The 16090-nt window shown below is 38.0% G+C and overlaps 1 protein-coding gene across 1 annotated transcript in view; it reads left to right on the forward strand.

The window, feature by feature from the left end:
* Nucleotides 1-16090, forward strand: part of RNF17 (ring finger protein 17) — a 110721-nt gene that overhangs the window by 36923 nt on the left and 57708 nt on the right. The window contains exons 14-17 of the mRNA XM_079902703.1: nt 971-1139; nt 2467-2657; nt 3821-3962; nt 15862-16015. Of these exons, the coding sequence (XP_079758829.1) occupies nt 971-1139; nt 2467-2657; nt 3821-3962; nt 15862-16015 (656 nt within the window). The remainder of the gene's footprint in view (nt 1-970; nt 1140-2466; nt 2658-3820; nt 3963-15861; nt 16016-16090) is intronic.

Consider the following 16090-nt stretch of genomic DNA (forward strand, 5'->3'; position numbering starts at 1 on the left):
GCCTCAAAAATGGTTCTTTTAAATAAAATGTTACGGTTAGTTGCCAGATGATTGAGTAAAATTTTTAATCATATTTCCATAATTCCATTATTGTATGTTAAAGTGGCATAGTGTCTAACTCTAGGTGTTCAAAACTGTTTCCCTCAGTCTTCTAGGAAAATAAAACAAACTGAAAATGTTCTTCTAGTAAGGACCAGTATTAACTCTTGCATGGTCACTTTATTAAATGGTCATAGCTTTATAAATAGCTTTTTGTTTGGGGGTGTCATTATGCCTTTTAAATTTAAACCAAATAGGTATATGAAAGACAATCCAGATGAAGGCAGTTGAGATTTATTTCTATAGGTAGAAACAGTGTCTGTGTTTATAAAAGCTAGATTAAATCTATATAGTGAGATAGTATGAATCAGAATATAACTTTCTAAGAGAAAAATACCGTATATTAACACATTTATATAGAATCTAGAAAAATGGTACTGATGAACCTAGTGTCAGGGCAGGAATAGAGATGTAGATGTAGAGAATGGACATGAGGACACAGTGGGGGAAGGGTAAGCTGGGACGAAGTGAGAGAGTAGCATCGACATATATACACTACCATGTGTAAAATAGATAGCTAGTGGGAAGCAGCTGCATAGCACAGGGAGATCAGCTAGGTGCTTTGTGACCACCTAGAGGGGAGGGATAGGGAGGGTGGGAGGGAGACACAAGAGGGAGGAGATGTGGGGATGTATGTATATGTACAGCTGATTTACTTCGTTATACAGCAGCAACTAACACATCATTGTAAAGCAATTATAATCCAATAAAGATGTAAAAATAAATGAATAAATAAATTTTTAAAAGAGTATAACTTCCTAGAAGATTTAACTTAAAGAGAGTATCCTTAGAAATGCATACCTTTTGTGGGGTAAGGCAAGTTTGGGCTTGAAGCATTATCTTCAGTAAATATTGCTTGAATTCTTCCCAGAGTTGGTGATACTTATGTGAGATCAGAACACATTGCTAAGCAGCATGTCACACTAAATGACTTGTGTCTGGCTCTGAGGAAGTCTGAGCCATATATTGAAGGGCTGCTGAAAGACATCCAGCCATTAGCACAGCCATGCTCATTGAAAGACATTGTTCCACAGAATTCAGTAAGTGAGACTTAAATTATTTCTTATTCAGGGGCCAAATAGTCCAGTTTTAGCTATGCATTGCTGATCAGATTACTGAATGTAGGTTCAGTTCTCTTGTTAAATACATTTTGTATAATAAACTATTGGTGCCAATAAAAAAGGAAATGAACTTCAGTTTCTACAATTAGAATCGTTCTTAACGGGAAATTGAGTTGAATATGCATATATGAACATAATGATAGGTGAAATAGCCAAGTAAACCATAAAATTTTGGAGTCAAATAAATATGGAGAGAAAAATAAATTTTAAATGTTATGTGGTATGTGTTTCCATTCATTTCTTCACTATTTCCATGGCCCTTTGCTCACTGCTTATAGCCTATATTGCATTCTGTTTATATTATTAATGAATATTTATTTCCCAGAAAGATTTAAAACTCCTATGAGACAGAAATTGTGTGTAAAAATACTTGTTAAGCAGTTATATTATTATAAAGTCTGTGAAAGCAGGAGTCTGCACCTTTGCTCATCTTTGTATTCCAACACTTAGCAAATCACTGAGCACGTAGTAGGCGTTCAGCAAATATTTGAAAGAATGAACAAATGAATAAAAAAGTAAAAGGAAACACATAAACATATTAGCCCTGGTATTTTCCTCAAAATGGGAAAATTATTTTGGCTTTAATTTTATCTTTTTTTTTTTTTTTTGCCTTTTTATTCTGAATGGGCTTTACTTTTATACTTACAAAATCTTTAGAAGATGTTTTATTTTTAAGGAATGTGTAGTTTTGGCCTGTGAAATTTACTTTAGGTATGAGTAATTAAAGTTTCAAAGTTCAGTGAGAAATTTTTTTTTCAATGGGTGAGTATTTTTCCTTATTGTTTAAGTAGCATTTACCTCACATATTGCTAGTAATGGAAACTAAGTTACCTGGTAATGATTGTAAATATCTTTAATGTATTACATGGCTTCCATCATGCTTTCAAAATTACCTTTTGGATTTCATCGTTTAAGTGGAAAATTCGTACATAATACTTGTTTTGTTTTTAAACTTTTATTTATTATCTTGATATTAATATTCAGAAGTAAAACTAAGTCCTGAAGTACAACAGCTTATGGTCACCTTGAGACCATGTTTATAAAATCTAAGTGTGATCCATACATTGTGCATACATAAAGACTGTCTTTGGGTTTGTGGGCCCAGCCGCTTCTAAATATGTATGGTTGGTTAAGTGCCTTTGTTCGAATTTGCAGACTTTGGCTGTTAGAAAGCTAAATCTACAACATTGTACCATTAGAGCTAATTATAATTACTGAATACATTGGAATTTTACTTTTTCCACAGACTGAAGGCTGGGGAGAAGAAGCTAAAATAGAATTTTTGAAAATGGTAAATAAGAAGGCTGTTTTAATGAAAGTTTTTAAAGAAGAAGATGGTGTGCTAATTGTAGATCTGCAGAAGCCACCAACAAATAAAATAAGCAGTGATATGCCTGTGTCTCTTAGAGATGCATTAGTTTTTATGGAACTAGCAAGGTAGGTAACTTACTAAAATGTAAATATTTTCAAGGTTATAGCTATAAATTGGAACAGCAGATTTTACCTTTAAAAAATATGGGCTCTGGGGCCTCCCTGGTGGCGCAGTGGTTGGGAGTCCGCCTGCCGACGCGGGGGACGCGGGTTCATGGCCTGGTCCAGGAGGATCCCGCGTGCAGCGGAGCGGCTGGGTTTGTGAGCCATGGCTGCTGAGCAGGCGCGTCCGGAGCCTGTGCTCCGTAACGGGAGAGGCCACAACAGTGAGAGGCCCGCGTACCGCAAAAAAAAAAAGATGGGCTCTAAAGTGAACTGTAACATACACTAAGAGGGCGCACCAAATCCTAACCACTAGACCACCAGGGACATCCTAACATACTCGAAGAGGTTAAAAATATTGCTGTCAGAGTTTTCTAAGTATGGTTGTCTGTGAAAATTGCATTCAGGTCATTTGATTTAAGGAAATAGAAAAATTAAGGTAGCTCAAAATAGAAACTATTGGTAGATAGGAACATTTTTTTAGACTCTTGCTAACTTTTACAAGTAGCTCCACTAGGGTTTTAAGAATTATAGTTTAAGAGTTCTTACATTTTCTAACCTTTGGAATAAGATCATGATCACCACTCTATATTTAATGTATGAATCTAGAGTAGATACTTAAATTTCTTTCCTTTCTCATGTCTGATGAGCAAAGTAAGATGACTAAGTAACCACAGAGATAATGGAAGATACTACTTTCTGTCCTGAGCAATTACACGACTCTGGAAGTGACCCAAGTAGATTCCATTCTGGAAAAATAAAACTTAAGTAGAGTATTGGAGCTGAAAGGGGTCACAGAAACCCCTCAGCTGGCCTTTCTGATTGCTACCATAGATGCTGGGTATTGTCAACCAAAAGAGTAGAAACTTTGAGTAGAACATACAGGCCCAACTCACAAATGTTCCAGCACAAACTTGAAGGTTAATTATTGAGTTTTGAGACTTGACCTCTTATTTATCCTGGTTTGATAATTGGAGACAATACTAAGAAATGTTGTAAGTTAGAAGAGAGAAATTGGAAAAATACTCTTGGTAGATAAATCAGTATGTGTGTAAGTCCTTTCTTCAGATCAATTAATCCACTGAGAGAAGAGAGACTTAATGGCTCTTGCTTATGCTTTTAATTAGGTTTAGGTCTCAGTTATCAAGAAGTCACTCTGAAAAAAATACGACTTTACACTATCATCCACCTGTTTTGCCTAAGGAAATGACAGATGTTTCAGTTATGGTTTGTCATATAAATAGTCCTACTGATTTCTATCTTCAGTTGGTAAGTATATAGTGGTCCTTTGAGACAAAGTATTTTTTCAAATTTTAAGTAGAAATTTATAATGGAAGTGAGTGCCCAGTATGAATTGAGAGCAAACCACTATCAACCTTCTGCAAATTTAAGTTTCTTAGTAGCTTAGTAGTTTCTTGTTTTTAAACAAGAAATTCACATGATTCATAGTAAATTGAAGGAAATCTAAATTTATCAGGCAAGTTAGTGAAGTATGGAGGGGAAGGAAAATGAAGGATCCCTAATGTGTAAATGTTTCTTGCTACCTTCTGAAATCTAGAAACCAGGAGAGCACATAGAGCTGGCAAATCGAAATAAAATGATAACACCTGCTTCTGATAATGTATGAGAATTTACTTCTTATTCCTAGGTAATTTTCTGAATTACAATACCAAAATAGATTCAGGTTAAAGGCATTCATAGAAAATTTTGGGTATATGACTGATGGGTCTGTTTTAGATAGCTACCAGCATTAAAGTTTATCTTCATTGATCTCTTTGTGTCCGTGCTTTATGTGTCACACAAAGCAGTATGGCCCTTAGAATGAGTTAATTCCAGTCCATTGCCCATTTTTGAATTGGATTATTTATTTTGCTGTTGTTGGGTTATAGATCTTTATACATTATGGATTATACATTATACATTATACATTATATGTATAATGTATAAAGGATGTATGTATAATGTATAATGTATAAAGGATTATACATTAATCCTTTATCAGATATATCATTTTCAGATGTTATCTCTTATTCTGTGGCTTACCTTATCACTCTCTTGATAGCATTCTTTCAAAAAGTTTTTAATTGATAAAGTCCAGTTTATCTACTTTTTCTTTTGTTGCCGGTATTTTGATGTCATATCCAAGAAATCATTGCCAATCTAACATCGTGAAGCTTTTCCCCCCTGTGTTTTCTTCTGTGAGTTTTATAGTTTTAGCTCTTACATTTAGGTCTTTGAGTTATTTTGAGCTAATTTTTATATATGGTGTAAGGGAAAGGTTCATTCTTTCCCATTTGGATATCCAGTTTACCCAGCACTGTTTGTTGAAAAGATGGTCTTTTCTCCATTGTACGGTCTGGGCACTCTTGTCAAAACTCAGTTGACCATATACGTGAATGTTTATTTCTGGGCTCTCTTTTCTATTCCATTGGTCCATCCATCTGTCCTTATGGCAGTAGCACGCTGGTTTTTTTGGTTGTTTTTTTTTTTAATTGAAGTATAGTTGATTTACAGTGTGCCAATCTCGGCTGCACTGCAGTGACTCAGTTATATACATATATACATCCTTTTTTTTTTTTTTTTTTGCGGTATGCGGGTGTCACCACTGTGGCCTCTCGCGTTGCGGAGCACAGGCTCTGGACGCGCAGGCTCAGCGGCCATGGCTCACGGGCCCAGCCGCTCCGCGGCATGTGGGATCTTCCCGGACCGGGGCACAAACCCGTGTCCCCTGCATCGGCAGGTGGACTCTCAACCACTGCGCCACCAGGGAAGCCCTACATTCTTTTTTAATATTCTTTTGCATTATGGTTTATCCCAGGAGATTGAATATTGTTCCCTGTGCTGTACAGTAGGACCTTGTTGTTTATCCACTGTAAATGTAATAGTTTGCATCTACCAACCCCAGACTCACAGTCCATCCCTCTGCCTCTAACCCTCCCCCTTGGCAACCACAAGTGTTTTCTATGTCTGTGAGTCTATTTCTGTTTTATAGATAGGTTCATTTTTGCCATATTTTAGATTCTACATGTAAGTGATATCATATGGTATTTGTCTTTCTCTTTCTGAATTACTTCACTTAGTATGATAATCTCTTGTTGCATCCATGTTGCTGCAAATGGCATTATTTTGTTCTTTTCTATGGCTGAATAGTATTCCATTGTATATATATACCACATCTTCTTCATCCTTTCATCTTTCGATGGACATTTAGGTTGCTTCCATGTCATGGCTATTGTGAATGGTGTTGCTGTGAACATAGGGGTGCATGTATCTTTTTGAATTATAGTTTTCTCTGGATATATGCCCAGGAGTGGAATTGCTGGATCATATGGTATATCTCTATTTTTAGTTTTCTAAAACCTCCATACTGTTCTCCATAGTGGCTACACCAATTTACATTCCCACTAACAGTGTAGGAGGGTTCCCTTTTCTCCACAGCCTCTCCAGCGTTTGTTATTTGTAGACTTTTAATATTTTTAATTTTTTTGCTTTTATTTACTTTTTTGGTCATGCCACGTGGCATGCAGGATCTTAGTTCCCCAGCCAGGGATCGAACCTGTGCCCCCTGCAGTGGAAGCACGGAGTCTTAATCACTGGACCATCAGGGAAGTCCCTATAGACTTTTTCTTTTTTTTTTTTTAATGGCTGTGTTGGGTCTTAGTTGCTGCACGCAGGCATTCTCTAGTTGTGTCGAGTGGGGGCTACTCTTCGTTGTGGTGTGCAGCCTTCTCATTGCAGTGGCTTCTCTTGTTTCAGAGCATGAGCTCTAGGCACGCGAGCTTCAGTAGTTGTGGCACACGGGCTCAGTAGTTGTGGCGCGTGGGCTTAGTTGCTCTGTGGCATGTGGGATCTTCCTGGACCAGGGCTCGAACCCGTGACCCCTGCATTGACAGGTGGATTCTTAACCACTGCACCACCAGGGAAATCCCCCTATAGACTTTTTTAATGGTGGCCATTCTGACCAGTGTGAGGTGGTACCTCATTGTAGTTTTGATATGCATTTCTCTAATAGTCAGTCATGTGGAGCATCTTTTCATGTGCCTACTGACCATCTGTATGTCTTCTTTGGAGAAGTGTCTATTAAGGTCTCCTGCTCATTTTTCAGTTGGGTTTTTTTTTGTTGTTGTTGTTGAGTTGTATGAGCTGTTTATATATTTTGGAGATTAAGCCCTTGTCGGTTGTATCATTTGCAAATATTTTCTCCCATACTGTAGGTTGTCTTTTCGTTTTGTTTATGGTTTTCTTTGCTGTGCAAAAGCTTGTGAGTTTCATCAGGTCCTGTTTGTTTGTTTTTGTTTTAATTTCTATTGCCTTGGGAGCCTGACCTAAGAAAACATTGGTACAGTTTATGTCAGAGAATGTTTTGCCTATGCTCTCTTCTAGGAGTTTTATGGTTTTATGTCTTATAAAAGTCTTCAAGCCATCTCATTTGAGTTTATTTTTTGTGCATGGCGTGAGGGTGTGTTCTAACTTCACTGATTTACATTCAGCTGTCCGACTTTCCCAGCACCACTGCTAAAGAGACTTTTTCCCATTTTATATTCTTGCCTCCTTTTTTTTTTTTTTTTTTTGCGGTACGCGGGCCTCTCACTGTTGTGGCGTCTCCCGTTGTGGAGCACAGGCTCCGGACGCACAGGCTCAGCGGCCATGGCTCACGGGCCCAGCCATTCCGCAGCATGTGGGACCCTCCCAGACCGGGGCACGAACCCGTGTTCCCTGCATCGGCAGGCGGACTCTCAACCACTGCACCACCAGGGAAGCCCTCTTGCCTCCTTTTTGAAGATTAATTGATCGTAGATGTGTGGGTTTATTTCTGGGCTCTCTGTTCTGTTCCATTGATCCATATGTCTGTTTTTGTACCAATACCACACTGCTTTGATTCCTGTAGCTTTGTAGTATTGTCTGAAATCTGGGAGAATTATGCCTCCTGCTTTGTTATTTTCCTCAGGATTGCTTTGGCAGTTCTGGGTATTTTATGTTTCCATGTAAGTTTTTGGATTATTGTTCTAGTTCTCTGAAAACTGTCATGGGTAATTTGATAGGGATCTCATTAAATCTGTAGATTGCTTTGGGTAGTATTGCCATTTTAACAGTATTAATTCTTCCAATCCGAGAGCGTGGGATATCTTTCCATTCCTTTGATTCCTCTGTAATTTCCTTTATTAATGTTTTATAGTTCTCAGCATGTAAGTCTTTTAGCTCCTTGGTCAGGTTTATTCCAAGGTGGGGTTTTTTTGGTGCAATTTTAAAAGGTTTTTTTTTTTTTACATTCCCTTTCTGATATTATTTTATTGTTAGTGTAAAGAAATGCAACTGATTTCTGAATGTTAATCTTGTATCCTGCTACTTTGCTGAATTCCTTTATTAGATCTAGTAGAGCTTTTTTTTTTTTTTTAATATTTAGTTAGTTATTTAGGCTGTACCAGGTCTCAGTTGCAGCATGCAGATTCTTAGTTGTGGCATGCAGACTCTTAGTTGAAGCACGCATGTGGGATCTAGTTTCCCGACCAGGGATTGAACCCAGGCCCCCTGCATTGGGAGTGTGGAGTCTTACCCACTGGACCATCAGGGAAGTCCCAGATCTTGTAGTTTTTGTGTGGCATCCTTAGGGTTTTCTATGTATAGTATCATGTCATCTGCATATAGTGACAATTTTACCTCTTCCCTTCCAATTTGGATACCTTTTATTCCTTGTCTGAATGCTGAGTGGCACACTGTTTTAATTACTGTGGCTTTGTAGCAAGTTTTGAAATCAGGATGTGTGAGCTCTCCAACTTTGTTCTTTTTCAAGTTTGTTTTGGAAGTTTGGGGTCCCTTGAGATTCCATGTGACTTTTCAGATGCGTTTTTCCATTCTACATGAAACATCGTTGGGATTTTGATAGGGATGGCTTTGAATTGTAGATTGCTTTGGGTGCTGACATCTTAACAATATTAAATCTTTCAGTTCATGAACATGGGAGATCTTTGCATCTTTATTTTGTCTTCATTCATTTCAGCAGTGTTGTGTAGTGTACAACAAGTGTACACGTCTGTAGCATCCTCGATTATGTTTATTCCTGAGTATATTCTTTTTATTCTATTGTAAAATGAATTGTTTTCTTGATTTCCTTTTCAGACTGTTCATTGTTATTTTGTAGAAATGCATCTGATTTTTTTGTGGGTTCATTTTGTATCCTACATCTTTGCCGAATTCATTTATTAGACCTACTAGTATTTTTGTGGCATCTTAGGGTTTTCTACCTGTAAGGTCATGTCATCTGCAAAAAGAGATCATTTTCCTACTCTTTGTCAATTTGTTTGGCTTTTCTATCTTTTTTTGCCTAATTACTCTGGCTAGAACTTAAAATAATATATTAAATAGCAGTGGCAAAAGCATGCATCCTGTCCTGTTACTGTTCTTAGAAGAAAATCTGTCAGTCCTTCACATACAAAATTTGCCCTCTTAACCACTTTAAGATGTATATTCAGTAGTGTTCACTATATTCATGTTGTTGTACAACAGATCTCTAGAATCTGTTCATCTTGCAAAACTGAAACTCAGTGCCCCTTGAACAGTAACTCCGTATTTCATTCTACCCTCAACCACTGACAACTACAATTCTACTTTCTTTTTCTATGAATTTGGCTATTTAGATACTTTATGTAAGTGGAATCATACAGTACAGCTTTACCCTGCTTTTCGAAAGTTCGCTTTACACCAGCTTCGCTTTTCTGAAAGACCTGTGTTAGTATCTGTTTTTACTAACTGAAGAAATCTGAAGAGAATTTTTGGTTACTACTACTTTTTTTTTTTTTTTTTTTTTTTTTGGCGGTACGCGGGCCTCTCACTGTTGTGGCCTCTCCCATTGCGGAGCAACAGGCTCCGGACGCACAGGCTCAGCGGCCATGGCTCACGGGCGCAGCCGCTCCGCGGCATGTGGGATCTTCCCGGACCGGGGCACGAACCCGTGTCCCCTGCATCGGCAGGCGGACTCTCAACCACTGCGCCACCAGGGAAGCCCTACTGCATTTTGGCTTACAAAAGATTTCATAGGAACACTCCACTTTCAGATAGCAGGGATACCTGTATTTGTCCTTTTGGCACTGGCTTTTTTCACTTAGCATAATGCCCTATGTTGTAGCATGTGACAGGACTTAACTTCTTTAAGGCTGACTAATATTCCATTGTATGTATATACCACATTTTATTAATTCATTCATCCATTGATGGACATTTGGTTTGCTTCTACCTCTTGATTATTGTGAATGATGCTGCAATGAACATGGGTGTGGAAATACTGTAGCATCATGTTTTGGTTCCCTTCTTATTTCCTTTTGTGTATCTATATATTTATCTATTGTTACCATGGGGATTACATATAACATCCTAAAGTGACAGAGGTTAATACAAATTGTTACCAACTTTAATTGAACAAAACCCTACTCGTGTATAACTCCATTCTCCTTTTATATTATTGATCTCAGAAATAAATCTTTGTACATTGTGTGCTCAATAATGTAGATTTATAATTATTTTTATGCATTTATCTTTTAAATCCTGTAGAAAATAAAAGTGGAATTACAAACTAAAGTTAATAATATTGGCTTTCATATTTGTCCACGTATTTATGTTAACCACAGATCTTTACATTTTAATGTGGCTCTGGGTTACACTCTAGCACCTTTCATTTCCTCCTGAATGACTCCCTTTAGCATTGTTTATAAGACAGGTCTGGTGTTAGTGAACTTCCTCACCTCTTGTTTATCTGTGAATAGCTTATTTCTTCCTGTCTTTTGAAGGATAGTTTTGCTGGATCTGTAATTCTCAGTTAATGCTTTTTTTCTTTCAGCAGTTTAATATTATCTTCTGACCTCCAGGATTTCTGATGAGAAGTCAGATGATAATCTTATTGATGATCCCTTATATATGACAAGTCACTTCTCTCTTGCTGCTTTCACAACTCTCACTTTGTCTTTGGCTGTTGACAGTTTGTTTATCATGCATCTAGTGTGTCTCTCTTTGAATTTATCCTACTTTGCGTTTTTTGAGTATAGTAACTTTCTAGGGCAGCTATAACGAAGTGCCACAGGGAATTGCCTGGCAGTACAGTGGTTAGAACTCTGCGCTTTCACTGCCAGGAGCCAGGTTCAATCTGTGGTCAGGGAACTAAGATCCCACAAGCTGTGTGGCATGCCCACTCCCACCCCCCTCGTGCAAAAAGTGCCATATAGTAGGTAGTTTAAAAAAGCAGAAATTTATTTTCTCACAGTTCTGGAGTCTGCAAGTTCAAGGTCAAGGTGTTGGCAGAGTTGGTTCCTTCTGTGCTCTGGGAGGGTGAGGTCTGTGATCTGTTCCATGTCTCTCCCCTAGATTTGGTGGTTTGCCGGCAGTCTTTAGCACTCATTGGCTTCTGCTGCGTCATCCCAGTCTCTGCTTCCTTCACATGGCACTCTCTCTGTGTACTTGTCTGTCTCAGTTTTTTAATACAGACAACAGTCATGTTGAATTAGGTCCCGCCTAAGACTTTAACTTGATAATACCTATCAAGGTAAAACCCTATCTCCAAATAAGGACACATGCTGAGGTACTGGGGGGGTTAGAACTTCAACATATTTGGGGGGGAGGACACAATTCAACCCATAAGCAGTCCACTTTCTGCTGTATCAAAAATTTCCTCCCCACATGCAATAACCCCATCCCAACATTCCAAAAAATCTTAATCATTCTAGCATCAAATCTAAATCCAGAATCTCATATAAAATCACTGAATCCCTGATTATCTGAATCAGGTATAGGTAAGAATTGTTTAACTCAAGCTGAGGCAGAACTCCTCTCTGTCTCTGAATCTGTGAGACTAGACAGTAAGTCTAAAACCTAGCAGGGAAAATTCCATTAGATTCTTACGGCTTGAGAATAATCCTCATTGGCTGGATGCTCTGTCCTCCAGTCCCACTAGGGTGGTGGCCCTACCCCTTCAGTCATGGCAGCAACCTCACCCATTGGAATTGAGGATTTATCCTAACCCTCTGGAACCCAGGAGGAGGCCCCATCCCTGGAACAGAGGAGGAACCAGCCCTGCCTCTCAGGTCTGTGCCCTCTGGGCCTGAGTAGCAGTTGCAGACACACTAGCCTCTGAATCTCCTTCAGGATCAGTCTTCCCTTTTCTTGAAACATAAGTTCATAACTGAATAGCTCTATCAGCTCACTTCCTGCCTATAGAATCCCACAAGCCCACCGGCCCCCCTTCATTTCCTCTCACCTCTGTCCCCTTCAGTTCACGCTGGCATTGTTTCTGCTGAGACGAATGATTAGATCCACAAGTCGTATACCCATAATCTCTTTTTTTTTTTTTTTTTTTTTTTTTTTTGCTGTACGTGGGCCTCCCACCACTGCGGCCTCTCCCATTGTGTAGCACAGGCTCCGGACGCGCAGGCTCAGCGGCCATGGCCCATGGGCCCAGCCGCCCAGCGGCATGTGGGATCCTCCCAGACTGGGGCATGAACCCGCATCCCCCGCATCGGCAGGTGGACTCCCAACCACTGTGCCACCGGGGAAGCCCTACCCATAATCTCTTGAGCAGACACTGTCCAGCCATGCCCTTGGTGTTCACTCCAGAGCTTGCTTTCTCATTTTTTGAAATACATATAGGCTGAGAATTTTCTAAATCTTCAGATTCTGCTTCCTTTATGTTTAACAATTTATTCTTCAATTTATGTCTGTCCTCTCACATTTTATTATAAGCAGCAAGGAGAAACCTGGCTGGCACTTTGACACTTTGCTTAGCAGTGTCCTCAGCTAAATATCCAAGTTCAACTTTTCACTCAGTAGAACATAATTCAACCAAGCTCTCTACCACTGTGTAACAAGGATTGCCTTTCCTCCAGTTTTCAGTATCGTATTCCTCATTTCTGTCTGAAACCTCACCAGAAGCACCTTTAACATCCATATTTCTGCCAGTAATCTTTCCAAAGCAATCTGGTTATTTTCATTCAAGTACCGCATAATTCTTCCTTTTCTTTCTATTCATTACCCAATTTCAAAGCTTCTCTCATATGTTAGGTATTTATTACAACAGCACACTACTTTCCTATTCCAAAATCTGTATTCATTTCTTAGGGGTGCCATAAGAAAGTTCCACAAGTTAAGTGGCTTAAACAACATAAATTTATTGTCTCACAATTCTGGAATCTAGAAGTGTGAGATCAAGTTGTTAGTAGTGTTGGTTCCTTCTGAAGGTTGTGAGTGAGAATCTATTCCATGCCTTTTTCCCTAGCTTCTGGTGGTTAGCTGGAAAATTTGGTGTTCAGTGGCTTCTGCCTCACTCCAGTTTCTGCCTTCATCTTTACATGCATTCTCCTGTGTATGTGTCTTTGTGCCCAAATTTACCCCTTTTAATAAGGACACCAATCACATTGGATTAAGGCCTACTTTAACGACCTCATTTTAACTTGATAAATACCGTATCTCCAAATAAGGTCATGTTTTGAGGTTCTGGGGATTACAACTCCAACATATCTTTTTGGAGGAGACACAAATCAACCCATAATATTGCTTGGATTTGTAGATTTGTGTATTTCATCAAATTTGGGAAGTTTTTGGTCATTATTTCTTCAGATACTCTTTCTGCTCCTTTCTTTCTCTCTTCTCTTTCTGGGACTCCCATAATGCATATATTGGTGTGATTAATATCTGACAAATACTTTGGGCTCTGTTCACTTAATTCTTTCTTCTTTCTGTTCCTCACTATTTCAGTTGTCCTATATTCAAGTTCACTGACTCTTCTGCCTGATCAAATCTGCTATTGAACCCCTCCAGAATATTTTTTGTTTCAGTTATAGTACTTTTCAGCTCCAGAATTTGATTCCTTTTTATAATTACTGTCTCTTTGTTGATACTTTCATTTTAATCCTTTATTGTTTTCCTGGTTTTCTCTAGTTCTTTGTCCATGTTTTCCTTTAGCTCTTTGAGCATATTTAAGACAGTTGTTCTAAAGTCTTTGTCTAGTAAATCCATTATCTGGGCTTCCTAAGGGCTGATTTCTGTCTGTTTATTTTGTTCCTTGGAATGAGCCATGTTTTCCTGTTTCTTTGTATGCCTTCTGATTTCTTGTTGAAAATTGGGCATTGACTATTACAGAACTCTGAAAGATCACCCGCCACACACATCCTGGATTTTTTAAAATTGTTGAAGACTAGTAGTTGGTTTATTTTGAGACTTTTTCAAACTATTCTTACAAATACTATTCCTAGTATGTGATCACTGAAGTCTCTCTGTTCTTTTAGCTCGTGTTCAGCAAATGTTTATGTTGATTTCCTTGAATGTTGAAAGCTTGATTGGGTGTTTGCTTGGGTGCTGTAAGCCTTTGTTTCCCAGAGCTCTAGCAAAGTTGGTTCAGATGGTTTCTCATTTTTTCAGTGTTTCTGTGGGGACACAAGAGCTTGGAGCTTCAGAGTCTGCTGTTTTGCTGATGTCATTTCTCTGTTGAATTTTCCAGTGTTCCATTTGGGTAATCTGTTAATGGAAGAATATGAATAATACCTACTTAGAAATAAAGGTTTACAGTCTGTGCATCCAGACCTCCGTCCATTTCCTCCATCACATATAGTGGTCCCCCCTTGTCTGCAGGGGATACAAGACTCCCAGTGGACGCCTGAAACTGTGGGCAGTACTGAACCCTGTATATATGATGTTTTTTCCTATACATGTATACCTAAGATACAGTTTAATTTATAAATTAGGCACAGCAAGAGATTAACAACAATAACCAACAATAAAATAGAACAATCACAACAATGTACTGTGGAAAAAAAAAAAGAAAGGTTTAAAGTGTTGTGAAAATAATTTATATGAAATAACAAAAGATTCAGAAAATTTCCACTTGCATTATTATACCCACAAAAGAGAAAAACTTCATTTTTTGACCATTTGAGATGGATTTTAAAATATTTTTCATCTTAAGAATTGGTATTTGGAAAAATAAACATTCATCCTTGGTTTTGTTTTAGGAGCTGTGTTTTAAGTAGTATAAGAACATCAGGTTTTAAAGTAACCAAATAGTCCCATTTAATAAGATAAAGCTCTATTCAATTATGCAGTCATTTCACAAACTCTACTGAAATGATTGATTTATTAAAGAAGATTTATCAATTCACATTAAAACCATTAGATGGATGGCTGATGGGAAATTGGACGTTCATACAATGCCAGAGTAGTACTACATGAATTACTTGGTGACCACAAGGGAAAAACGTAACTGTATAATGAAGGGATGAGAATCACAAGCCCTTTCTGTAGGTGAATCTTAGCATATCCTTAGTGAGTCAGTAATATTGTGTCTTGATTTGTTGCAACTTGACGTATTCTAGCCAAAAGATTTGGCTTGAATCCATCAAACTTGTAGATACAACTCTCAGTTTGGGAGAAATTCCAGGGATAGGCCCTGCTCGGTGGCGGAACAAGATAAATAACAGGATGAAAACATAACCACATAAATCCAGAAGATGGGGCATTCTGCAGAAAAATAGCACACTGTCTTTAATAAGACAGGGTCATTTTAAAAAGAACACTACACTAAATTATAAGACTTATTGAGGTAACCAAATATAACATGTAGTCTTAGATTGGATACTGGGTTTGGTCAGTTAGGGAAATCTAATATGGTCTAGAAGTACTAGTAGGAACACTTACTGAGGCAGAAAAAGTGAGAATTGATAGAAAAATGCAGATTATCGAATTATACGTATGGTATGGTCTCATTTTTGGTACATACAAAAGTATGGAAAGTGTGCTTAGAAAAAGATCTAGGAGCGGGAGTTCCCTGGTGGTCCAGTGATTAGGACTCAGCACTTTCACTGCTCTGGGCCTGGGTTCAGTCCCTGATCAGGGAACTAAGATCCTGCAAGCTGCACAGCGCAGCCAAAAAAAAAGAAAAATACCTAGAAGCATATACGTTTTAGATATCTGGAAAAATGTGATTTTTAAAAATTTTGTTATGTTTATATATGCTAATTTTATATACTACTTCTGTAACAAAATATTTCAGATATAAATTACATGACAGCTTATATCTAATTCAGTTCTAATATTTCATAATTTTATGAGCAGTGCCTATAAACATGCAACACTTAAATTTTAAGTTTCTATGAAACTACAGTGCTTTAATCCCTGCTTTAACTCTGTTTCTTAGATAAAGAGCCTGGATTTTTTATTTGTATTAAAGGCAATTGAGGAATTCTATAAAAATGAAGATGCAGAAAATCTTGAAATCCTCTGTCCAGTTCAAGATCAAGCCTGTGTAGCTAAATTTGAAGATGGAGTTTGGTACCGAGCAAAAGTTATTGGTAGGAAATTGCACACTATTTCCTCAGGGAAGTGTTATGCTTAAAAATTGATACCATTTGAGTCAGTACAAATTA

This window comes from Stenella coeruleoalba, assembly GCF_951394435.1.
Source record: "Stenella coeruleoalba genome assembly, chromosome: 18".
In the NCBI taxonomy this organism is placed as follows: Eukaryota; Metazoa; Chordata; class Mammalia; order Artiodactyla; family Delphinidae; genus Stenella; species Stenella coeruleoalba.